We start from the raw sequence: 24891 nt of genomic DNA on the forward strand, positions 1-24891 counted from the left end.
TGTCATTCTTGGGGTCCAGTACCCTGTGCGGGTCTGGCACATGGGAGGGGCTCAGGAAATGTTTGTAGAATGAGTACATCAACCAGTGACAGGATTCTGGTACCCAGTCGGCCACCACATCTCCTCCAACTTCCTTAACTTCAGACATCTTTTCCTGGGCTAGGCCTTAACAGAAGGAACTCCTCACCTTCCACTGTAGGGTCAAGTCAGGGGTGGAGACAATGCGGGGCCCTCCCCCGCTGATTCAGGGCCTCTTCTAATGAGGTGAGGCCTCAGGTTTAGGAAAGGGTTGCCACAGCCACTGGTAGGGGGAGGGTCTGTGATTCTGTAACTGAAGGATAGGTAGGGAGCTTCGGTTGCAGACTGAGCTAGGGAGCTGAGTTAACCCCGTAGATTCAAATACTGCCCGAGAGATCTCTGCCTTTCCGCCCCACACCCCGGTCACCCCGCGGCCAGGCTCTCGGCGCGTCAGATCCCGGCCCTGCCTTCTTCATCTCCTGCCCCGCTCCGCCCCCAACTGCAGATACAACTCGGGTCTCTCCTAAAGCAGCAAGGAGCCTCGGGGTGGGCTCTAGGCCCCGCGATGCTCCGCGTCTGGGAACGGATGAAGGGGTGCCAGCAACTCCCGCCGTCCCCGCGGTCGATCCGGGTTTACACGAGGCTCATCCGGGATTAGTCCCTGCGGTCGGCTAATCCCAGCGGCTGGACCGACCTCGGGGTCCGGAGCGAGGCCCACACAGTACCGGCCTAGGGAGCGAGGACGCTGGCCGAGCAAAAGCGCGCGACGCGGGGCGGGTGGTGTGGGACGCAGCGCCCGCTCCCCGGCACCAAGGAAGGGAGCAAGCAGCCCTGGGAGGCGGGGGCCCAGGAACGGCTGATCCTCGCTCGTTTTACCGGACGCTCTCTGGAGGCCGGTGTTGTACCCGGGGCCGGGGACAGAGGGAGGCGCGGGGCCGGTCGAGCCGGAAGGGGGGAAGGGGAGCGCAGTCGGAGACCGAGGCTGAGTACCTTTTTCGGTTTCCTTGTCCCGTAAATTCGACTTCGCAACCCTCGTTCCTGAGCGTGGGGAACGCGACAGAGAGATGATCTCTCGCCGCCCCTTAGTCCCATCCAGTTTCCGCAATTCACAACCTGTTGCCCAAAAGAGGTGGGGAGCGGTAATGGATACCAGCCCGGGGAAGACTGCACGTCCTGGGCGCGCCGGAAGAAGGCGGCGCAGCACAAAACCTCCCCGGCGGTCACCTCCCCACCCCGTCCTGCAATGACAATTCTGTGGGGGGGGGATGCCCCCAGGCCCCTGAATCGGGCCAGAGGTCCGGCAGGTCACTTTGAGGTGTATGGCGGACTAGGGGTCTGTCCTCGAACGCGTCAGCTCGACCCTGATCCCCGATTAATATCAGTGCGGGTCTCAGTCTTGTCCTCGCGTCCCCAGCCCTTTCCAGGTCTCCGGATTTAGTCACCACTCTTCACGAGACTGCAAGCCCGAGGACCCGAGAGAAGCGGAGTGGGCTCCGGTTTACACTTTCTATGTAAAGCTCGGGATAATGTACACAGGCGTCTTTCATTGACAGTCAGCAAACAACCGGAAACGAACGAACCGAGGGGTAGGGGCTCTGGGTGCCTGCGCATGCTCTCAGCGGGGGTGGGGTGGGGTGGGGTGGCTGCGGGTGGTGGGAGGTTGGGGGGGTCAGAGAAGAGGAAGACAGAAGAGACAGAAATCATTACAAGATAACGGGATTGTGCTCGCAGGCAGGGATGGGGTGGAGCGGGGCGGGTGTGGCCCTTCCCGCGGAGAGCGAGGGCGCGGGTGGGAAGTGGCACGAACCAGAGAAACAGACCCCCAATGTGGCACCGGACGCGCCCAAAACCCCCACACCGAACCCCACCCTACACACGAGAAGACAACGGCCCCCTCTCCCCACTAGATAACCCGAGGAGAGGAGACACAGTCTCCCCTCCCCATGGGCAGACACACCCGCCCGAAACCCCACGGGCGAGACACAGTCCCCCCTCCCAGAGAAGTCCCCAGTGGAGACGCCCCTTAAGAGACTTTCTCATGGCCAACACAAGCCCTCCCAACACCCGGAGACAGCCCCGACCCAGGGAAGAAATGGCTCCAGAGGCCCTACCCTCGGGATAGAGAGGTATCCCAGGGCTCCAAGGAGAAAAGACAACTCAGAGATGCCCAGCCTCATCCTAAAGTGCTGCAGGGCAGAGAAACCCCCATAGAAGAGATGGGGGCAGGGCCAGAAACATCCCTTCCCAGACATGCTTCAGAGATAGCCCCCTTCCCTGGGAAGAGAGATGGCCCCAGACTGACTTGCCTTAAGTACCCCCAGGAACCCTGGGAGGAAAACAGGCTCCCCACAGAGCCTGGGTAATGTGGGGAGACATGCTCCTGTGGTCCTCAGCGGGAACACAGTCCCCCGGAGGCTCCCAAGGGGAGAGAGAGGGCCTAGAGAGCCCCCAGAGGTGAGGGATGCCCAGAGAACTTCTCCCCACCCTGGGATGTGAGACATGCTTCAGGGACCCTAGGAGAGAAATATGTCCCCATATACCCTACCCCTACCGAGAGACATGCCCTGAAGTAGGGGGATGGGGACCGACTAGGTCCCCTCTAGGAAGACACAGACTGGGTCAGGCTAGGTTTGAGGGGGGCTCTCCTCTGGCCAAATGTCGCCTATTGGTACATAAAACTGTACGCGACACAGGCATTGGGGAGGGGCTTCAGAGACCTAGGACCCACAGGGATAGTCCCCAGTGCTGTCGCCATCCCCTGCCCACCTTTGGTTTCATCTCTCCAGTGCCCAGTTGGTGACAGACCCAGTGCCCTGGCCTCAACCAGGGGGCTGGGGACTCTGTCTTTGCCTGTGGGAAGGGCTTCTCGGCCCTCCCAGCCATCTGGGCCACCCTCTTTCTTCTGGCTTCTCCATTGTGCAAAATGCTCCTCTGCTCTTCTGCTCAGTGCTCAGGGGTCTCTAAGACCAGGGCAAGGTACCCAGGACACTAGGGGCTTCCAGTGGGAGTCCACTGACCCCAGGAAGGCCACCTGTCTGGACCACCTTCTCCACCAAGCAAATGGGCCTCATGCAATCTTCTTGCCCGAATCCTGACCTCCAGGACCCAGGACAATCCTTGAGGCCGCTGTTCCACCAGCTGGGCACCCAATACTACCAACTCCAAGACTATTGCACCTGCCCCATTTGTGCAGGGGAAAGGGGCTGTCTCTTTAACAAGCCCCCAGCCCATTTCCTGGGCTTCCCCAAGGGAAAGGAGCCTTTGGCCAACCCCTAGACCTGGTTGCTGCCACCCCATCCCATTCTACCCCTTCCCCTCCATAGAAGGGCTGCGTATGCCAGGGCTACCAGCCTAACAATGCTCTTCTTCCTAGCACTGTCACCCCAAACCAAGTTAGGGGTAAGGGGCAGATAAATAGGGTGATTCTTCAGCCCCCTGGCTTTTCCTGGGTGGGGGTGGGGTCTCTGGGGTACAGGAGTCAAGACCCCAGCAGCACAGCTCCCAAAGGCACCAGACGACCCCACAGCCTGTACCCACCCCTCCCAATCTTGGACCACCTCCCCAAGCTTAGACTAAGTCAAGCAAGGGCCATACCCTGAGTCTCCAGCCTCCCAGCCTGGGCCCCTAGGGAGCTGGAGAGGTATGGGCCAAGGCAGTGGGGGTTTCTGGAAGGAAGAGGGGCTGAGGCTTTGAGATGGCCACAGCGGGAGATGGGGGCTCTGCAGGACGCCCCTCACACCCTGGCCCCCTGAGGTGAAGAAGAGAACTCCACCTCATCATGGCTGACTGGGCTTCTCTGCCCCCCAACCTCCCTACCCCCTCCCCTATGGGACCCCTGACCCTGGCAAAGGGAAGCCCAACTGGAAGAAGGGGGCCTGGAGCCCAGGGTGCCCTGAGGCAGCCCTCCCACCCCCTGAGATCAAGGCAATGGTGGTTTTACAGGCTGACGGGTCAGTCATGGCAGGGGCTGGGGTTGGGAGGGCAGGGAGGGGCAGAATGCAGTCCCCTATATCAGGAGCAGCACCCAGCCACCCCCTGAGCAAACCTTCCTGCTCCCAACTCACCCAACCAGGCCAGAGGCACAGTCATCCCACCCCTGTCCAGCTGCCCCCCACAGCCTCAGGGCCCCTCTGTGATGCTCATCTGGATGTGGGAGGCCAGCCTGAGCGGGGATGCCCCCCCAGGGCACAGCGCAACAGTTCCAAAAAAATAGAGATTTGTATTTTTAAAAAAAATTAAATAAAAGCCCAGCTCTGCTGATAGGCAAATGTTCCCCCCGTCCCCACCCCCACCCACCCGTTGTTTCCCTGGCCTGCACCCCCATCCCACCATGGCCCCAGGGGTATTTACAACATGGAACAATAGAGGCCTGGGTTGGGGGGCACTGCGGCAGGGAGGAGGGGGCACAGGGCAGGTTCCCCCCCCAGAGGGGTCCCCCAAGACAACACAACATCAACAAGAAAAGTTGCAAATCAGGCAGAAATGGGGACGTCATTCCAAGGTCCTTATATACAGACACTGCATGACCAGCAGGGAAGGGGGGCCCAGATGGGACTAGGCGTGGGCATGTGGCAGGCAGGTGGGCCAGCCCAGGAGTAGCACGGGAAGACGAGGCCTCCGCTCCACTCCCACCCCCGTCCCTACCCCACCTTTGGTAACAAAAGCCCTTCAGGGAGCCCCTGGCGGTCAAGAGTTTCCTCTGGGAGCTCCCAGGGAAAGGGGCTCCCCAGTTCAGCCCTGCTTCAGGGCTAAAATTGGGCGTGCTATCCCCGCCCTGGTCGGCCATGAAGGTAACAATGAGTTAGAAGTGTGCTGCCCACCCTTGACTCCACCATCTGCCCAAATCGAGGGGGTGCTCCCTGGAAGTCAAGGAAAGGAGCCCAGTCATTGTAGAGGAGCCCTCTTGGGCATCAGCTGGGGAAGCCCCATAAAGGGGAAGGGGCCCCTGGGGGCTGGGAGATGGAAAGGAGGGGAGAGGACCTGGACCCTGCATGGGAGAAGGGCCAGCGTGGTCATGAGGCCAGTGATACGCCCACTTGGGGCCCTGGCCAGGAAGTCCACGCTGAAGGGGTCAAGAGTGAGGCCCTGGAATGGGCCCATTTGGGAGCTGGCCGGCGGCTGGAGGAGGGGGGCCGGCCGGCCAGAAGGGGGCTCACAGGTAGATCTCGCGCTTGGCCGTCTGGGCAGATGCCGGTGTGGCTGCGGGTGGGAAGTCCGAAGTCTGGGTCAGGGGGATTTCCTCCAAGGTGGCCGAGTCCTTGCAGGAATCATGGCTACTGTGGGAGAAGGCACTGTAGGAGGGCAGGAGGCGCACGGGGGCCGTTTTGGTGTTCCGGTCTTCCGGGGGGCTGGGGCTGCCGGCACCCGCAGGCTCCTGCCCTCCTCGGTCCTGGTAAGGCACGAAGGTGGAGAGTTTGAGGGCGCTGCTCTTGGTCCGGCGGCTGGGAGATGACTGGCCAGGCATCCAGCATGTGTCAGAGTGGCCAAACTCACTGCACTCCCGGGTACATGTGCCTGTCATGGCGACATCAGGCAAAGGGCGAAGGTCTGTAGGAGCAAGTGGGGAAGAACAATTGTCAGACATACAGCCTCTGCAAAGCTCTGCTTCATGGCCTCCCACTGGCATCTACACCCTGCCTCAAGACAGGAGTATGCGCCCCTTCCTGACCACTGAACTCACAGGCACACACACCCTCGAATGGACACATGCCCTCCCACCATCGACCTACTGGCCTACTGTACACACGCACATGCACACGCACACACACCAATCTATCTTTTTTCTTTTTCTTTGTTTTGAGATGGAGTCTTGCTCTCATCACCCAGGCTGGAGTGCAATGGCGCGATCTCAGCTTACTGCAACCTCCACCTCCTGGGTTCAAGCAATTCTTCTGCCTTGGCCTCCCCAGTAGCTGGGATTACAGGCGCCCACCACCATATCTGGTTAATTTTTGGATTTTTAGTAGAGATGGGATTTCACCAGGTTGACCAGGCTGGTCTTGAACTCCTGACCTCAGGTGATCCACCTGCCTTGACCTCCCAAAGTGTTGGGATTACAAGCATGAGCCACCGCACCCGGCCTTATCCTTTCTTTCCTTCAAGACAGGGTCTCACTACTGTCACCCAGGCTGGAGTGCAGTGGTGTGATTTTGGCTCACTGCCGCCTCAATTTCCCAGGCTCAGGCGATCCTCCCACCTCACACTCCCGAGGAGCTGGGACTATAGGCATGCACTACCATGCCTGGATAATTTTTTGTATTTTTTGTAGAGATGGGGTTTAGTCATGTTGCCCAGGCTGGTCTTGAATTCCTGAATTCAAGCAGTCCGCCTGCCTCAGCCTCCCAGAGTGCTGGAATTACAGGCATGAGCCACAAAGCCCTAAACAGACAGATTCCTTCCAGCGTCACCTATCCCACAGTGCTCTTCTTACACACCCACCAAATCTGCCCTCAGACAGGTGCACAAACACACTGCCTCATCGATCTCCAGACAGGCTTAAACGTGCAAATCTATCCTCAGGTGGGGTTGAGGAAACCCCCATCCTCATTGAATTGACGGACACAATCAATCTCTCTCTCTCTTTCCCTCTCTCACACACACAGATAGGCATGGATGCACAAATCTACTATACTGGGCACCTCTATCCTCAGATGAAATTGGGCACATCACTTCCTTCAGAACCCCCTCAAGCCTCACATGCTCCTGGTGGTCCTGAACCCACCCTCCTCCAGCGAGGCCTTGCTTTAAACCCAGGGGGAAGGGACAAGCTTCTATGTGGGATATTCACATAGAAGCACACACTCGGCCGGGCGCGGTGGCTCAAGCCTGTAATCCCAGCACTTTGGGAGGCCGAGACGGGCGGATCATGAGGTCAGGAGATCGAGACCATCCTGGCTAACACGGTGAAACCCCATCTCTACTAAAAACACAAAAAAATAGCTGGGCGCAGTGGCGGGCGCCTGTAGTCCCAGCTACTCGGGAGGCTGAGGCAGGAGAATGGAGTAAACCCGGGAGGCAGAGCTTGCAGTGAGCTGAGATCCGGCCACTGCACTCTAGCCCGGGCGACAGAGCGAGACTCCGTCTCAAAAAAAAAAAAAAAAAAAAAAAAAAAGAAGCACACACTCACATCCACAAGCACACTCATGCAGCCCCTCCCCACCTCACTTTGGCCCCTAAACCAGCCACCACCCCTGGCCTTGCCCCGGCTCCCTGCCCAGAACACCCATGGGAACAGGAGTTGGCTGCCTGACATTAGCAGTAGCCGGTGTAGTTGCTGGGCAGCGGGGATCTCCATGGGAACGGCTGGGCCATGAGCACTTCCTGTCACAGCTGTCCCTGTCCTGCCCTTGCTCAGGGACAGCACCAGGCAGTGACCCCCCCCACCCCCCAGGGACATGGCTGAGCAACACTGCCTGGGACAGGGGCTCCCCTGGCACCACCCACTCTGGCTTGGCCTCCTGCCAGTGCCAGGTGAGGAGGGGACAGCTCTGTTGTTAACCCTCAAAGTGCCAAGGCTCTACAGCTCAGAGCAGAGTTGAGGGACACAACATGGCTCAGAGCAGAGCATGGGCACTGGGTGGGCGAGGCTGGGTGCTGGGCAGAGTCCCACAGACCCCAGACCCCAGAGCAGCTCCCACATACCTGGCACTCTGCCTCAGGGCCTGCTCCGGCCAGCCGGCTCTGCGCGGGCACAAAAAGGACGAGACGGGCATGAGATCGCGCATGGAGGGGCGGAGTGGGGGTGGAGGACACTCTGAGACCTAGGGCCTAGGAGGTTAGACAAGGGCCCTGTACCTGAGGCAGGGGAGGGAAACCTCCCATCTTTTGTGGGGAGGGGAGGCTTTGAGTTGAGGGAGTGGGTGAGACCTGAGGACAGCTCCAAGTTAGAGAGTCTTTCCATCTCAGGGGTTAGCTCGTTCACTCGCCCCCTCCACAGGCTGCCATGGACACCTTCACACATGCACACGCACTGCACACACACTTTCTGACGGCACACCTCACCATCCATTCCCATGCTGATCTCTGCTCCAGCTCACATCTACATTTTGCCATCAGTCTCCAAATCCCTCCCAGACAGGCCTTTCTCCTCACCAGACCTCCTGCTGCTCTTCCTCAAAGAGGTGCCAAACCTTCTCCCACTCCTCTCCCCAGCAGATTGTCACTCTGTTCTCTGATCCCCCCCCACCCCACCGTAGCATCCAGGGCCCAATCTCTATTCTCAAGGCCTTCCCACCGTTAAGAGGACCACCACCCACCTTCTCAAGGTTTCCTCACCGTTATGTGAGCTTTCTGGTCAACACACTCAGGGTCCCTGTTACCAAGTGGCCATGTAAACATGGTGCTGAATCCAACAGCTTTGGAGTCAGAGAAACCTGGGTTTGAATCCCTCCCAGCTCTGTCACTTTCTAGATGTATGACTTTGGGCAAGTGACTTAACCTCTCTAAGCCTCAGTTTCCTCCATTGTAAAGTGGGTGCCATAAAGTTCTCAGATCACAGAGTGGTTCTGGGGATTAAATGCGTGTATACCTGAAAGCCCTCAGCACGGTGATGATGACTGAGCACACAAGAACTCAATACACAGAGGATTTGTTTAAGGCCTTGTCACCATTCCCAGGCTTCCACTCATTCCTGGGGTGCCCTGACCATGGTGCTGTGCCTCACCATTCTCGGGGTGCTCCATCTCTCCTATGCTGCCGTCAGGGGTGGTGCGCTCATAGTGATCCTCAGGCAGGGCCAGGGGACCGAGTCGAGGCCCTGAGGATGACTTGCTGGATGGTGTCTCAGACTCCTCCAGGCCACTGTCATAGTAACTGTGCTGGGATGGGTCCTGCAGCTCCTGGGCCTGGCTGGTGGCCGAGAAGGTGACGCGGCGGTGAGGTAACTGCAGGGAGAGAGATTGTCACTACCGCCCAGCCAGCTTGCCCACAGGGCCCACCACCATACCAGGCCCTAGTACAAGCCAAGCACCATCCTACTCAGACCTCAACAGCAACCAACAGAGACAGAGACCCAGGCCCTAGCATAGCATATTCCTCCCGAAAGCACAGGCCTCCGTGAAAGTCTGCTCCTGAGTTCTAGGACCGCTCCCAGTACAACCAAGTCCACGTATTGGAAGTCCCAATACAGCGCAGGCCCCAGTGTTATTATAGCCCCTATGCCACCCCAATAACCCTCATCCAGTGCAACCACTTGTTATAGCACAACCCTTCTAGTTCTAACCCAGCTTCCCAATATTGGCAAAGCCTTCCTTTAATCCCAGAATGGCCTATAATACAGTGTAGAGCCCAATACCAGAGTAGCATAATACCACCCAACTCCCCTAATTCCAGGTCAGCCTCTAAACACCAGCATAGCCTGCAATTTCTAGAATAGCTTCCTAAAAGCAGCAGACTCCTAACTCCCAAACAGCTCACCAATACCAGAACAGTTAGTTCCTTCATTTCCAAACAGCACCCTCCAAACTCCAGCTCCTCACCTGTCTCACTGCTCTTGCCACTGCCTCCTTCCAAATGAGGGGACAACCTTTCATTTCTTATCCTCTGTTCCTCATCCCTGGTTTGTGATGTTGCAGCAGTCTGAAGACTCCCTGCTGTGGCCCCTCCCACTCAGCCCCCCATCCCCACTTCACTCCCCTCCAGAGAGGCCTGGGAGTGGAAAAAAGAGGGAGGAGCCTGATAACAAACCAGGGCACCTGGGGGAAGGAGACAAAGCAGAACAATGGAAACTACCCAATCCTCCCAATCAGGAAATAGAATATTCACTGGAGAGGGTAGGGCTCTGCCAGGAGCCTGGACATGGGGGGAGGGCATGGCACCCATTAGGGATTAGGAAAGCTGGTCTCAAAGGGTGACTCCTTCCAAGAAGTAGGAAGTAGCTTCTGGGAGGGCTGCTGGCATGAGGAGCCAGACTTGGAGGCTTGGACTGGGGTCTGGGGACTGGGGACTGGGGGTCAGGAGAGTGGAACCGTTACAGGCTGCTCCCAGCCAGCAGCCCTGTATGCCTGCCACAGGTTAACGATTAGCCCTGGAACCTGGCAACCTCAACTTGGCAGTTGGCATAAGCAGCCAGCCACCCAAATACCCACTTGGGACTGCCACAGATTTTCCTGCCAACCAGAAATTAGGAGTTGTGGAGGGCGCAGACCCAGGGCCCCTGGAGGCCAGGGGTGAAAACCGCCAAGCCCAGGGCCCTGCTGATGAGTCTCCACGCTCCTTCCCATCCTCCAAGACTTTGGCAGTGCTTTGTCTTACTCTATAACTCTGGATAGGAGGTTATGAAGATGGCCAGGGGAGGTGGCCCTGGCTTTGTAGACTTACCCTCCTCACAGCCCCATTCAAGGCAGCTAGGGTGGAAGAGGCTGTCAAGACAGGAGTTTTGGAGCTGTGGGGAAGGTAGCCCAGAACTGCCTCCCCACTATCCCCATTCCTGAAGATGGCTCCCAACTCATCTTCAGGAATAAGCGACCGTTCTTGGAATCCTTGTATTGATCTAAAACACTGAAGGGTCTGGGTGATGACTGATAAGGTCCCCAAAACTGATATGGACATTTGGGGCCAGGAGGCCATAAAGGAGTGTAGTCCACCTGTTGTAGAGGTGAACAGGGTCCAGGAGAGGTCTGGGAGGAACGGGGTAGTATGGTTGTTGGTGCTTCTCTTTCCAGTTTTCTTTCAAGATACTGGCCAGCAGTCCCACCTCCCTGCAGAACCCATATCTGATAATTGAAGGCTTCAGTCCTGCCTACTAAGCAAGTTGCTTGGTCTCTTTTCCCATGATTCTTTTCTGTAAAATGGAGGGTTGAGTTATACCCAACACTTAATGTTCCCTCTAATTTCATGACTATCAAATTATAAAAGCCCAGATCAAAAAATCTCTCTCAAACTCTTTGAGTCCTGAAGCTCTAGACACTTACTGATTATTTCCAATTGGCTCTGGCCACTGGCCCTTAAGATTCAACATGTCTGAAACCAAATTCTTCTTCAATTAGCTTCTTTATGGTCAGTGATCTCATCACTATCCTATCACCCAGACTCAGAAGGCTGACGTCTACCTGGGAATTCTGGTAGCTCTCCCCTCATTCCCCATCTCTACCCCATATCCAATTATCCCTTGAATCCTGTGGGTCCTTTATCCCTAACCTCGGCCAAATCCATCCATCCATCACCCCCATTGCCACCATCATAGTCCAAATCTTAGAGGTTCAGTCCTGTACCTTCATCTCTATGCCCTTTAAGCCCACCATATATTCCAGTGAACTTTCTAAAACTCGGTTCATCTAAAACACTCATGAGCTTTCAGGGACTATTTCCTTCTGAAGAACTTTTGGTAAGGCATCTATGTCCTCTACAACCTACAGTTCTTCTAGTCTCTTCTTTCAGCTTTCTCTTATGCCTTCCATTCTTGCCAGAATATTCCTTTTTCTGCCCTTTCCCTCCCTCCAACTTGGTTCACTCCTGCCACAGGAGTTTGCTCACACGGTGACCCTGTGAGGAGACCCTGTGATTAGGACCCTGCCCTAATCCTGCTCATCACTGACAAGCTGACTTTCTCCTTCCAGAAGCCCATCTCCATGTCTTGTGTAAGTTTTCCCACACTATGCTCGTCAAAGGAAGGGAGGGGCAATATGGTAAAATAAATTCAGAAAACTCAAGAGGTAAACAAAATTGGGGATGGGCACAGCAGCTCACACCTGTCATCCCAGCACTTTGGGAGGCTGAGGTGGGCAGATCGCTTGAGCCCAGGAGTTGAAACCAGCCTGGGCAACATGGCAAAACCCTGTCTCTGCAGAAAACACAAAACTTAGCCAGATGCGGTAGTGCACGCCTATAGTTCCAGCTACACAGGAGGATCGCTTGAGTCCAGGAGGCAGAGGTTGCAGTGAGCCAAGATTGCACCACTGCACTCCAGCCTGGGTGACAGAGCAAGACCCTGCCTCAAAAAAAAAAAAAGAAAAAAAAAGTCTAGCAGTTTCCCCTTTTTTGGAGGACTCTGCAGAGCCTTTAATAGGCTAATGTGATCGTGAATTTCTTACTACCAAAACTAACTTCCCCACAGAACCCCTTTTTTATAGCGTAATAGATAATAGGAGACCCGCCTGCTTTGTGTTTGAATCTAGCTGCATCACTAGTTTTCACTTCTGAAAATGAATATTAAAATGACCCATATCATAAAGAGTTATGAGCACTGATTAAACTAATTCGCACAAAGTGCTTAGCATGGTACCTCACACCTAGTAAGGACTCAAAAAAATGGAAGTGAGGGCTGGGCGCAGTGGCTCACACCTGTAATCCCTGCATTTTGGGAGGCCAGGGTGGGTGGATCGCCTAAGGTCAGGAGTTCAAGACCAGCCTGACCAACATGGAGAAACCCTGTCTCTATTAAAAATACAAAATTAGCTGGGTGTGGTGGCACATGGCCTGTAATCCCAGTTACTTGGGAGGCTGAGGCAGGAGAATTGCTTGAACCCAGGAGGCGGAGGTTGCAGTGAGCCGAGATTGTGCCATTGCACTCCAGCCTGGGCAACAAGAGTGAAACTCCATCTCAAAAAAAAAAAAAAAAAAAAAGGAAGTGAGTAGTAGTATAAGTAGTTTCATGGAATAAGTTAGGAAAAGCTTGAGTAGGGCACTTCTCATTCGACTCTTAAGGCTCTCAATTGCCTCATCATTCACTTGGTCTGTCTTGTACAAGTATGACCATTTTTTTCATCAGGGTCTAGTACCATGCTGAGTACTCAGTGGAAACTTGGCCTATGTGTGTTGATGCTGACAACAGGTGGTGTGGTTTGGTTGTATCTGAATGTTGGGAGAAGACATTCAATGTGGCTCCACGGATGGGTTAGGTTGGATTAGAGCTGAGTAAGAGACAATCCCTCAGACCATGGGAAAGAAAAAGAGATGAAGATGCTAAAGGAATAGGAGAAAGACGGAAGGAATGCCAGCAAGGACAGAAAAGGAAGAGAAAGAATGGGAGGTCAGGAGTTGTTGGAGGTCACGACACGGTTAGATCTCACTTCCCAAGGACCCACTCCTCCAAGGACCCCAGGAGTTTTTACTTTGGGGCCCCTCCCAGGACATTGGGGGAGTTTGTGGATGGAATCAGAGGAGAGAGCTGGCGCCTTGGTCCTCTTGGGAGTGTCTCAAGCCTCTTTAGTCACCATGAAGATAGGTTGCCTCTGGCCTCGGAGACTCCCCTAGGGCCTGAGGCCCCTCACCCATGATTTAGCCTTCCTCCAACTCAGGCACAACCAGAGACAGGGCAGACCCAGGAGAGCAAGAAGTGAGAGACGGAGAGAGAGAGAGTGAGAGCAAGCAACCCAGGGTGGCCAAAGCAAGGAGTGGAAAGAGGGGATGGAGGTAGCAACACAGGCAGAAGGCAGAACTAGGAAGCCTCTGCTCATGAGCAGGGAACCCCCTAAGAGCAGGGGTGCAGGGCAGGTCAATGAAAAGAATTTAGGAATTCCCTTGCCTCCCCCTGGGCCCAGCTCCCTGCAGCCCAGGCTGGTGATCATGGTGGGGAGACACAGGGGAGAGCCAGCTAATTGCTGGGTGTTGAGTGTTGTTGGGATGAAGAGGCTGGGGAAGGGACTTGAGGGAAGGACTTGCCCTGGGGGAAGGTGGCTGGTGTAATCAAGAGGTTCTCTGCCTTCACCCAAGGCAGGAAGGCTGAATGTTATTCCCTACCAGGTGCTCCAGTCTGAGGTCTGTCAGAGGCAACTGTTTGAGCAGGTTGGAAGAATCAAGCCTCAGATGGGGCAGGACTTGGGTACAGCTCCACCCACCCTTTCTGGGTCATTCTTAGGAAGAAAGCCCTACAGACATGGGGCAAGGGGATACACTGCCAGACACCTCCATTTGAAGGCTGATCGGAAGGCCACTTTCCCAGAGGTGGATAGGGACATGGGGGTGGATGGCAAGATGGTAGGCTAAGATAGTGTGGGGTACAGTGGGCAGGTCTAGGATGTGGCAAGTGGCAAAGAGAAGGGAAGGGGAAAATGAGGTAGGACCTGAGGACAAAGGGCTGCTTCCAGTCTCTCTCGCTTCTTCTCTCAGTTCCAGAAAATAAGAAGCCAAAACTCCAAAAATAGAGAACTTTATTGTCAGGGTCAAGGGCATGTGGAACCCAGCCCCAGAAGCCTAGTGGTGAGGAAGAGGTTAATGCACAATACACACAGAAGGCACAATGGGGAGGTCCCCTCCTCTGGCAGACTCCCCACTCAGTTATCCACGGGACCCCAGGTCTCCCTGTTTCCCTCCTACAGAAGCACCTAAGGCTGGTCTCACATAGAGACCTAGGTTTGGAGTAGACTTCTTCCCCATTTCCCTCCCCACTTCTGCTCACCTGCCCACCACCCCCAACCCACAAGGCCCAGCAGCTGGTTCAGGGCAAATCACAGGCCTCTCCCCAGTGGGGAGAGGGCAGGGAGGAGACCACAGAGCACACCCTCCCTTAATCTTCGCTCAGCCTAATCCCTGTGCCTGGGTGAAGCAGCAGTGTTATTACCAAGGCCCCACCTCCCACTGCTGGCTCAGGCTGGCCCCCATACGGGCAGGCACAGTAAACCTGCTCCATCACTCCCACACCTCAGTCCAAATGGCTCCGTGGTAGGGGTGGGGTAGGGGCTGGGGTGTGCTGAGCTGAAAGGGCTGGCCTACCTGCTTGCTGGGGTATTTGGGGGGGTTGGTGCGGTAGCTGTAGTCGGAGTACTGCTCAGAGCCCGTGGACGTGGTGTCCCCGGTGCCCACGAATGTGTTTGCAGGTGGCAAGTCCTGTACCACCTGGTGCTTCTTGGAGGCCGAGGGTGACTGGGGCTGCAGCTGGATGGAAGGCAGTGGGGAGTTAGAGCGGTAGTGGCGGCCCAGGTCAGGGCTGCCTGGTGGGTAGTTGAGGGGCAGGTGGATGCGGGGACTGTCCCCAGGGGCATCGCTCATCAGGTTGAACTTGAGGGACTTCTGCAGCCCGGCCTCATCCTCGTCCTCCACTGGCTTCACGGGCTTTGGGGACTTGCTCTTCTTGCCCTTGCTTTTATTTCCCTTGGAGGCCTTGCCACTGGGCTTGGGGGCATACAGGTCCTTGGTCTCCTTCTTACCAGCCTGGTAACCACTTTTGGCCTCCCGCTGCCGGCAGTAGCGCACAAGAACCGCCAGGGCGATGAGCAAGGCCACGGCCACCACACCGGCCACCACACCAAAGAGAATGTTGCCACGCTGCTTGGAGCGCTCGTATTCTGGATCCCCAGCAATGTCAATATCCAGCGGTGTATCCAGGCTGTGGCCCAGGAGGGTCTCCAGCAGCGTGCGGTTGGCCAGAGTCTCATTGACATAAAGGTGGACCAAGGCTGTGCCATAGCGTGGGGGCTTGCCGCGGTCACTGACCTTCACCACCAGGCGGTGTAGCCCATGGTGGCGCCGCTCAATCTCCTTCTCCAGGGTGATCGCACCTGAATGTGAACCAATCTGGAAGAGTCCATAAGGGTTGCCACCTGCGATGCTATAGATCAGCTCAGCATTGACACCAGAGTCAAAGTCCTCGGCTGCCACCTGGCTGACCGTCTCACCAAGACGTGTCTGGGGGGTCAGCAGCCGAGTGAGAGGTTGTTAGAAGGGGGCAGTGATATAGGGTGCGTTGTCATTTCTCATCCAGCACATGTGATGGGTGACCACCAACATAAGCGTAGCGAGGGGGAACGCCACCATCCACCGCCTTCAGCTGGAGGTGTAGGTGCCTTTGTTGCTTCTGCGATCGAAGCTCAGGCTGGAGAGGATAGTGCCTGTGCCATTCTGGATAACAAAGTCACCATTGTCCTGCTCCACTGACAGCTGCACCCGGGCATTCTCCCCCTTGTCTCCATCAATGACAGTCACCATGCCTACTGGACTCAGCGCTGGCATGTTCTCCATCACTGAGAAGTTATAGCCACTCAGCATAAATTTGGGGTCATTGTCATTGCAGTCCAGCACATTGACAAGGACAGTGGCTGTGCCCTGGAGGCTAGGGCTGCCCCGGTCAGCTGCCACCACCTTCAACTCATAGCTGTCCCGCTGTTCCCGATCCAGGGATGTCTTCACCTGGATCTCTCCAGTCTCGGGAGAGATGGTGAAGAGGCCCTTAGCAGCCGGCTCAGGCTCCAGAGAGTAAACTAGCTCAGCATTAGAGCCAGAGTCAGCATCACTGGCGGTGACCTCAGCAATCACTTCACCAGGTTTGTTGTTTTCCGGGAAGGCGACCTCAGTGACACTCTGAGTGAAGATAGGTGCGTTGTCATTGACGTCCACCACCTGCACCTTGAGGGAGTTGGTGCTGGAGAGTGGGGGGTTGCCGGAGTCCACAGCCACAATCTCAATGGTGTAGTCTTTGACCTTCTCGTAGTCCAGCGGGGTGGTAGTCTGCAAGAAATACTTCTTCTTGCTGTCACTGCCTGTCTCACTGGCCTGGCGCAGCTGGAAGGGCACATCACCTGCCACCACACAGGTGACAGCTGCATTCTCTCCCTCATCTCGGTCAGATACCTGCACCAGGGCCACAGCTGTCTCCTCTGCCACATCCTCTGAGATGTTAGCCATCCCATCTTGATGAGTCACTAGCCCTATGCCCCGGATCTCAATGGTGGGGGCGTTGTCATTCATGTCCTTCACGGTCACAACCACCTGGGCACGGGCACTCTTGGGGTTGGTGCCTCGGTCCTTAGCAAGCACTGAGAAGCGCAAGGTGCTTAAGTCCTCACGATCCACCGGGCCCTGAACAGTGATAAGTCCAGTGTTCCTGTCCAGTCGAAGAAGACGCCTCACAACTTCGGGTGCCTGGTGGAATGTATATTCAATCTCTGCATTGGCACCTTGGTCTGAGTCATTGGCCTTCACCTATGGGACAGGAGAGAAAAACAAGGAGAACAGAGATGGTTTCGATCAGGGATAGCAAATAAAGGGGCACATGTGCTGCCAATGTCCTTTCCAACAAGCATGGCAGACACAGCCAATCTAACATCGCTCCCTTTCCAGAAGCCATGTGTGTACTGCCTTTTCCCAATTCGGACACTCTGGCAGGCATTACTAACCTATTTTCCTGAAGAGCTCAGATGCAGCCTGCAAATCCTCAACAGTGCTACAGGAAACTATTGGAGATGGGACAGGGCAGAATTAAACTTCACTTGTCACTGCTGTGTGGGTCCACAAAAATACCAGGAGAGGATGAGGATCCAATGGAACTAGGGAAGCCATTTCACCAATGAACCCTGCCTGAACCCTCCTGAAAAGATGGAGAGGTGTGAGTAGTAGAGGTGGTGTGTGTGCCCGTGTGAATGTGCACTACATGCACGCCTGCACATATGTATGTGTATGATTGTGTCAGAATGTGTGATTATGTGTGATATTTTTGTATGAGAAGGTATGTGTCTGTATGTGTATGACTGTGTCAGAAGGTGTGATTATGTGTGATTTTTGGGTGAGAAGGTATATGTGTTTGCACACATGAGTAAAGACTCACATGCCCACCTGAAGGCCCCAGGTTGGGGTATTTCTTTTGAAAGAAGTCAGGTAGGGTTGTGGGTCAGAGAAGCCCTCCAGGCCGGGCCCCAGCCACTGCTCTGTCAAACCGGGGAAACCTGTTTCAGCAGCAACTTCTCCTCCTGGCTGGCACTGGCTGGCGAGGCACCAATGCGAGGAATCTGGCCTGAGCCTGCAGCCAGGAGGGAGGGGCTGATGCAGGCCACAGAGCCTGCTGGCAGTGGGCTGGGCTCCCAGCATCAAACAATGAACTGTCTGTCCCTTTGCAGTCAGCGGGCACGCCCTCCCACGCCAACTCCGACGCGCACTCGACCCAACTCTATACAAACATGGTTGGTAATGGGGCAAGAGGACTCAGGTGGGAATGGCCATGGGGTACTACTGGGCAGGGAGAAACATGAGGGCTGGAGTTAGGTCACAGCCAGACAGAATGTGATGGCTGTGGGGAGTGAGGGGAGAATAAGCATAACTTGGTAGAGTCTCTGGGGTAACAAAACAGAAGAGTCCTGCGTTCAAATCCCAGTTATACCACTTCCCAAGTAACTGTATGACCTTGGGCCAATTATTTAACTTCCCTAAGCCTCAGTCTAGGAACATGTGAAATGGGGATAATAATGTAACCTATTTCACAGAACTGTGGCGAGTATCAAATGGGATAATAGAGGTAAAAATGCCTGACACAGGGAAAGTGCTCCCTAAATAGCATTTACTTCTTTTTGTCTGTCCAATCTCCACCCTCCTACCCGCCTGCCTCTGAAAAATCAGTGCTAATGCAGTAGTGGGCACTGCACCGAGTGAGCCCTCCAGCCACTGCCAGTCCTCTCCTCCTTGGGAATGGGAACTCCAGCTATCCCTGTCTGGGCTTTTGCTACAGTGAAGACTCCTGGGCAACGGTTCCCCAGGTACCCTGGTCTCTGCTCACATCTCTGGGTGCCAAACCTTAACAGTTTCACCTCCCCTCACCCCAGTTTACCTGTCACTAACTTTATGATGAGGATCCCCAGTCTCCCTTGCCTCTAGATTGGTCTTCCAGCTTCTTATCTGTCTCTTGTCTCACCTCCCTTTGTCTCTGTCTGTGACTCTTGGCTTCTGTCTCCTTTCTATCCTTGCTCAGTTCTGATTCTGCCCCATTCCCACAGCCTGTTTTCTTCAATCTTCTTTTTTCAGCCCTGCTGACCTCCCTGCTTACTCTCTGCCCTACTCTCCCGCTTCACCTCACTGGGAAGTGGTAAAGCTGTTACACACCTAGGCTCTGAAGCCAGACTCTTGGCTGCGGCAAAGATGGACTCTGAACTCATTAGCTGTAGGATATCAGGCAAGTATTCTAATCTGTATGGGCTCAGTTTCTCATCTGCAAAATGGGGATAATGCTTACCTTGTACTGTAAGGATTAAATGATACAATACACATCACGTGTTTAGAATGGTGCCTGGCACCTAGGCTATTATTATTTGCCATCCCCGACTGTCTGTCTCCCTTTTCTTTTTCAGTCTCTTTTCCAGGTCCCAGTCTACCAGGCTCTTAAAAAAAAAAAAAAGGCTGAAACTCCCACCCATCTCCCCCTTCGACTTGAGGACCTAGGACTAAGGGTTTTCCAGGATGGGTAACGGTGTCCAGGGCAGGCTGCGCCTCCTCAGCTCCCTCACATCAAAGAGAGAGGCATCTTCAGCCCATGGGGAAGGAGAAAGGAGCTGGGGCTGGCAGGAGGCCAGAGCTGAGATGACAGCGGGAGATACACCCACCTGTCTGCAGGGACGCTTTCTTTGCTCCCTCCCAGGCCCCAGCTCCATCAAGCTGCCCAGCGCCTGGGGCAGTTCCCATGGAGGGGTGCTGAGAACTTCAGCAGAGGAAACTGACCCCCACTAACCCCACCGTGCCAAGCACCCCACACCTATGGGCACCCCATGCCTAAGGGAGGAGGCAGGTATATAGACACCCCAGTATGTGTTTTTAGAACACCTGGCTAAAATGATCTCATTTGACTTTGTCAGGAAGAGGCAAAATGAGGCTATTTCCTTCAGCTTCAGGAAAACCTCATTTGGTTAAAGGGAAACTGTCCCTGGTTGGGAAGATACTCTCATCTCAGGAGAGATTCCACCTGGATAAACGGTGATTCTTTTGTTCCAACTCCGCTCACCTGGCTGGCAGAGAAGGTCTACTTGACTAGGGCGGGAGTTTCACTTCTCAGAGGTTTCCCCAGTTTGAGTCTGCTTAGGGGTGGGGGGAAACTGTTCATATGCTACGTCACTGTCACTTAAGTAGCCTAATAGAGGAAAGTAATATCACTGCTGGGGTGGGGTGGGAAAGACTCCCCTGGCTGAGTTTGGGGAGAAGGGGTCTCACTACAGTATTCTGGCAGTTTTTCCCCTAAGTGAAGGGAACTCTCACCTGGTTGGGTGGGCTCCCATTTCTAATGGTGGATCACCCTGACAGTTATACGGAGGGGCCTCTCACCTGGATGACCGAGTGGCCTATGGGGCTATTCTCAGATAGTTCGGCCTCATAGGAGGGCCGCTCAAACTTGGGGGCGTTGTCATTGGTGTCGAGCACGGTGACACGCAGCAGGGCACTGCTAGCGCGTGGGGGGTTGCCGCCATCCTGCACCTTAATGGTGAGGTCGTAGGAGTCCCAGCGCTCACGGTCCAGGTTGCCCATCACAATGAGCTGTGGTTGCTTCTCCTCCTGGTCCTCTGCCACCTGCAGCCCAAATAGCTCCTGGGCCTCAGGCCCAGCCTGCAGCTCATAGGATGCCACACCGTTGGGACCAGCATCACGGTCTGAAGCCAGCGGGATGGGGAAGAGTGAGCCGATGTTGGTGTTCTCAGGGATGGCCAGAGTGATGACTGGTGAGGCGAAGTTGGGTGTGTTGTCATTGATGTCTTGTACTTCTATCTGGCCCTCCAGCAGCCGGGGGCTGCCATTCTGCACGAGGTCTGTGATAGACACCTCAAACTCCAGGATGCAGGGATCACCAGGGAGCTGGTTCTGGCATTCACGGAGCCCCTCACGGTCGATGGAGGTCTCGGTGGTGAAAATGTCACCTGTCTTGCCATCCACGCGAAGGTACGGGGCACCCACCTCTAGCTTGTACAGATGCCCCACATCTGGAAAACCATAGTCGGCTGCGAGGCTCCCAATGAGGGTGTTGGGTGGTTGTTCCTCCGGCACCTTGTACACTACCCGAGTGGCGTGGCCTGGGGATGGAGCCAGCAGGAGCAGCAGTGCTAGCAGCATGGAGGGCAGCAGTAGCCGTTGCCCCCCAGGGCCTGGGCTGTGCCTCAGCGGCCCCATCCTGGCAGGCCCCAGAATCAGGAGGGCTGCAAGGGGAAGAGGCAAAACAGAGGCCATGAGCTGGGAAGAGAAGCCTGGCCCTGAGCTGCCCAGAGCTGGCCCCATACTCACCCTCTCCCATTGACACACGATTATCCACAAGAGCAGTCAGTCCCAGCACAGAACCCCAATTCCAGAAACTCAGATCCCTGAATCTCATCCACAGCTGGGTGTAGCAGCAGTGTCTGCCCCAGCTGGAGGAGCCAGTAAGAGGCCTGGCATGCTTAGAGCAGCTCCCGCCCATGGAACACCCTCGCCCACCTGACGCTCCCTGGGCCCGAGCCCGGCTGCCCTCCCTCTTTCCTTCTTTCCCTCCCTGCTCTCTGCTCTGTGCTTCACCCAACACCTCCTTCTCACGAGCATCCTGCCTTAGTCACCGATGGTAATTACCCTGATACTGAGATAGGGAGAGAGAGCCAGTGGAAGGGTAAGGCCTCGAGCATCCCCAATCGGAGCACCCCTCCCCACATGCATGGTAGGAAAGAGACACAAGTACCTCCTTACACACCCCAGACCCTGGGACCATGACTTCTCACACTGGGCCCCATTAAGGTTGGCTGGAGGGAGAGGAGATGATGTCTCATTTCTCCTTATTATGAGATGCCAAGTCAGTGCATATGTATGAGATATGACATCTCAAATCCTCTTTTTCTGACAATCTCCCACAGTGTCCAGTGTTCGCCATCCCCATAAAAGGCCAGCTTAAATTGGGCAAGGCTTGTAAAATGGTTAGGGTTGAGGAGTAGGTGTTAGCCTTCCTGACTTTCCCCCAACACATATGCCCCAGAGTGTGCACACAGGCCCCAGAGTGCGCACACAGGCCACAGAGTGCGCACACAGGCCCCAGAGTGCGCACACAGGCCACAGAGCGTGCACACAAGCACATGAACAGTTGCTAGGGCTCCTCTCCTCCCCTTTCTGCTGCCATGGGCAGGTGCATACAAGGGAACACAAGTCAAGATTGGGGTCAGAACTGTGGTCAGGGCTGACTAGCTCTGGAATTGGCATTGGGAACTGCCCTGGCCTGTCCTTAGCAACAGGGAGCCCAGCAGGTCTAACTGGGACAGAGCTGCCAATGATTATGACACCACCAGCCTTTCCCTGACCACTCCCCCACCCCACACGCTCTGGTCTCTGGATGAACATCTGGCTCCTATTTGACATCTATCCCCATATATCCAGCCCCTACCACACACGCCTTTCCCAATCTCTGCCCTAGCCAAACACAAGCTGCACCCCCATCACCACAATAACCTCCTTCTTCTGCCCATCTCCCCTGGCTTTGAGGTTGTGCATTTGCAGATCCCAGTCAGACCCAGCTACTGTCTCTGTCTTGAATGCCCCCTCCTCTCCAACAAAACCATGGCCAGTCCCTCCTCTATTCAAATCCAAAATCTTTGGATCTGCAGTTTCTTTAGAGGCTTCTGGTTCAGTCTCCTTTCCTCACTTCCTTACTTTTACCTGGAATACCTTCTCCACACCTGGAATACCCACCCCACATCAATCCCACTGAGGGCAGGCTCTGGCCCTCCAGGAAGCCTTCACAGTCCTCTCCTGCCCACGGTGACTTCTCCTTCCTCCAACTCACAGCTGCTTATTGTCTGCTCCAATCCCAAGGCAATGAATCATGGGGCTGACTGGGACACCGCCCGCCTGTGTTGTTCAGCTTCAGTACCGTGCACCTATTCCTGAGTTATCTGCCTCTCCAGGCAGACACAAAGCACCATGAAGGGACAAGTACTCTGTACACTCACTCATCCCCTGCCCCCCAACAATGCACCTTTGCACATCTGGGTACACTGTACGGACTCAGTCATGCATTCAACAAATGTTTATCGGGCATTTACAATATGCCAGGCTCTGTCCTGGGCACTGGGATGCAGAAGTGAACAAGACTGGTCCAATCTGCCATGACAGTGGTTCTAACTCAATGACTATTTGTCCATTTTGTTCGGTTGCTTCTGTATACCATTTGGCGAATGTAAGGCAGCAGGGTGGGGAAAAGCGAGGGCTGTGGCATCAGACGGTCTAAGGCAAACCCAGCTGCTCACTTCCTGGCTGCATGATCTGAAGCAAAGATTTAGTGCCTCAGTTTCCTTATCTGTAAAATGGGGATGATGCTACCTATTTCCTAGGGTGTTTGAGATACTGTGGGCTAAATGTGGTACTCAACAAAGGACTCCTTCAAAGCATTTAGCACAACTATAGTTGTGTACCTGTTTGGAAAATGTGTTAATTGTCTGTCTTTGCTACAAGATGGTGAGCAGAAAGCAGGAGAGTTTCTATTTTGTTTGCTCCTACCTCCTCAGGGCTTAGCCCTGGACCTGGCATACAGTGGGCACTCAGCAGCTCTCGAATGACTGTTGTTATTTTGGCTTTCTGGGCTTAGCCTTTCCTGGTGTGTGACCACTGCTCTTTTACTTGCTCACTTACCCGATTCCCCTACTCCACTAAGAACTTCCTGGGGTAAAATGTAAGTCTTCTCTGTTTAGGGCACATAGCAGACTCTCAGCAAATGTTCACTGAATGCACAGAGTCCTTAGATAAATCAAACACTTCCCCTCCTCTGTGTGGCCTTCCCCAAGCACAGGCCCCTCCCTAAAGTGTGTGCAGCCGTATTATCAGATTGGTGTGAATGTTTGTTCCCATTGCAATCTTAATCTCCTTAAAGGAAGCAGGAATTTATCTGATACTCCCTTTGGATCCACCCTGCCTGCAGTCACCTCCCCTCCACCTGCATGGACCTGACACAAGGCTCATCTGACTACTTCAACCCCAATCCAAACACATCCCCAAAGGCCCATCACCAGAGAACCTCGTTTTCTTATGGGACTGAGTCCTGCTGCCACCCTCCTCTGCATATACAAGGTGGTATCACTGTGCACCCCAATTCTCTACATAAGTCTTGGCAGGTGAGGTGTTATGTGGGAAGCCCACAGGAATTACCCTAAACCTGACCAAGAGAATAAATAAGGCAGTCACTGTTTGCCTCTGTTCTCTCCAGATCAAGGATATTTAAGATAGTTAATCTTTTGTGGTCACATCCTCCTTCAAGAATTTTCTAAAACCATGGTGCAGATTTTTCCAGGAAAAATGACTGTTCACAAACTTTAGCTGCTAATTAATTCAGGGGGTCATGATCCGGCAGTCAGAGCGAATGATGTGTGGCCACTCCAAGAGCTGCGAATGAAGCCCCCACCTCAGGCTTCCTCCATCTCACAGTCACAACCTGAAGCCTATAACCTTTCAAACCTCCTAGGCAGAACAGGCACACATGCTTGTGAGACTACCTCTGCCCCCCATATGCTCTTTCTCCCTTAGGAGTTGCCTTACCTCCAGCCAGCAAAAGAACCAGTTAAGGACTGTGGTATCTAACCTCTGAATTGGAAAGAGAAGGAGAACCACAGGATAATATCCAACTCAAGGAAGGTACAGGATGGCGGGGCTGGGGAAGGGTCCCAGAAAGGAGGAGGAATGTGGGGAAAACAGGGTTGGGGGAGAGCTGCTCACAGTGGGGAAAGGAGCTGAAGAGGCTCAGGCCCTTCAAGCATCTGGAGAGTTCCTTCAAAATAAGGATTATCTGGCCCCACCCTTAGGAATCTTTATTCGGGAGGTGGGACCTAGAGAAACCCCCAAGCAATTGTGATGCAATGGTCGGATCATCTGGGTACAACTTTAAGGTAATTCCAGGGAGTTAAGAAAGGGCCTGAGGTCCTGCAAACTTTCCGTTGCCAGGCTGGAATGCAGTGGTGCGATCTGGCCTCATTGCAACCTCTGTCTCCCGGGTTCAATCAATTCCCCTGCCTCAGCCTCCCAAGTAGCTGGTACTACAGGCGCGTGCCACCACGCCTGGCTAATTTTTTTTTTTTTTTTTTTTTTTTAGTAGAGACGGTGTTTCGTCATGTTGGCCAGGATGGTCTCGATCTCTTGACCTTATGATCTGCACCCCCCTCGGCCTCCCAAAGTGCTAGGATTATAGGCGTGAGCCACCGTGGCAGGCCGGGTACTGCAAACTCTTTTATTTGGCGGGGGGGGGGGGGGGGGGGG

At 54.7% G+C, this 24891-nt stretch overlaps 1 protein-coding gene across 1 annotated transcript in view; it reads right to left on the reverse strand.

Moving 5' to 3' along the window:
• Window positions 1–4238: 4238 nt before the first annotated feature.
• PCDH1 (protocadherin 1) overlaps window positions 4239–24891 on the reverse strand; it is a 26149-nt gene continuing 5496 nt past the window's right edge. The window contains 6 exon segments of the mRNA XM_017872946.1: window positions 4239–5565; window positions 8681–8900; window positions 14668–15645; window positions 15647–15726; window positions 15729–16872; window positions 19969–20831. Of these exon segments, the coding sequence (XP_017728435.1) occupies window positions 5171–5565; window positions 8681–8900; window positions 14668–15645; window positions 15647–15726; window positions 15729–16872; window positions 19969–20831 (3680 nt within the window). The 3' untranslated portion in view covers window positions 4239–5170.

This window comes from Rhinopithecus bieti, unplaced genomic scaffold (assembly GCF_001698545.2).
Source record: "Rhinopithecus bieti isolate Rb0 unplaced genomic scaffold, ASM169854v2 scaffold_7438, whole genome shotgun sequence".
NCBI lineage: Eukaryota > Metazoa > Chordata > Mammalia > Primates > Cercopithecidae > Rhinopithecus > Rhinopithecus bieti.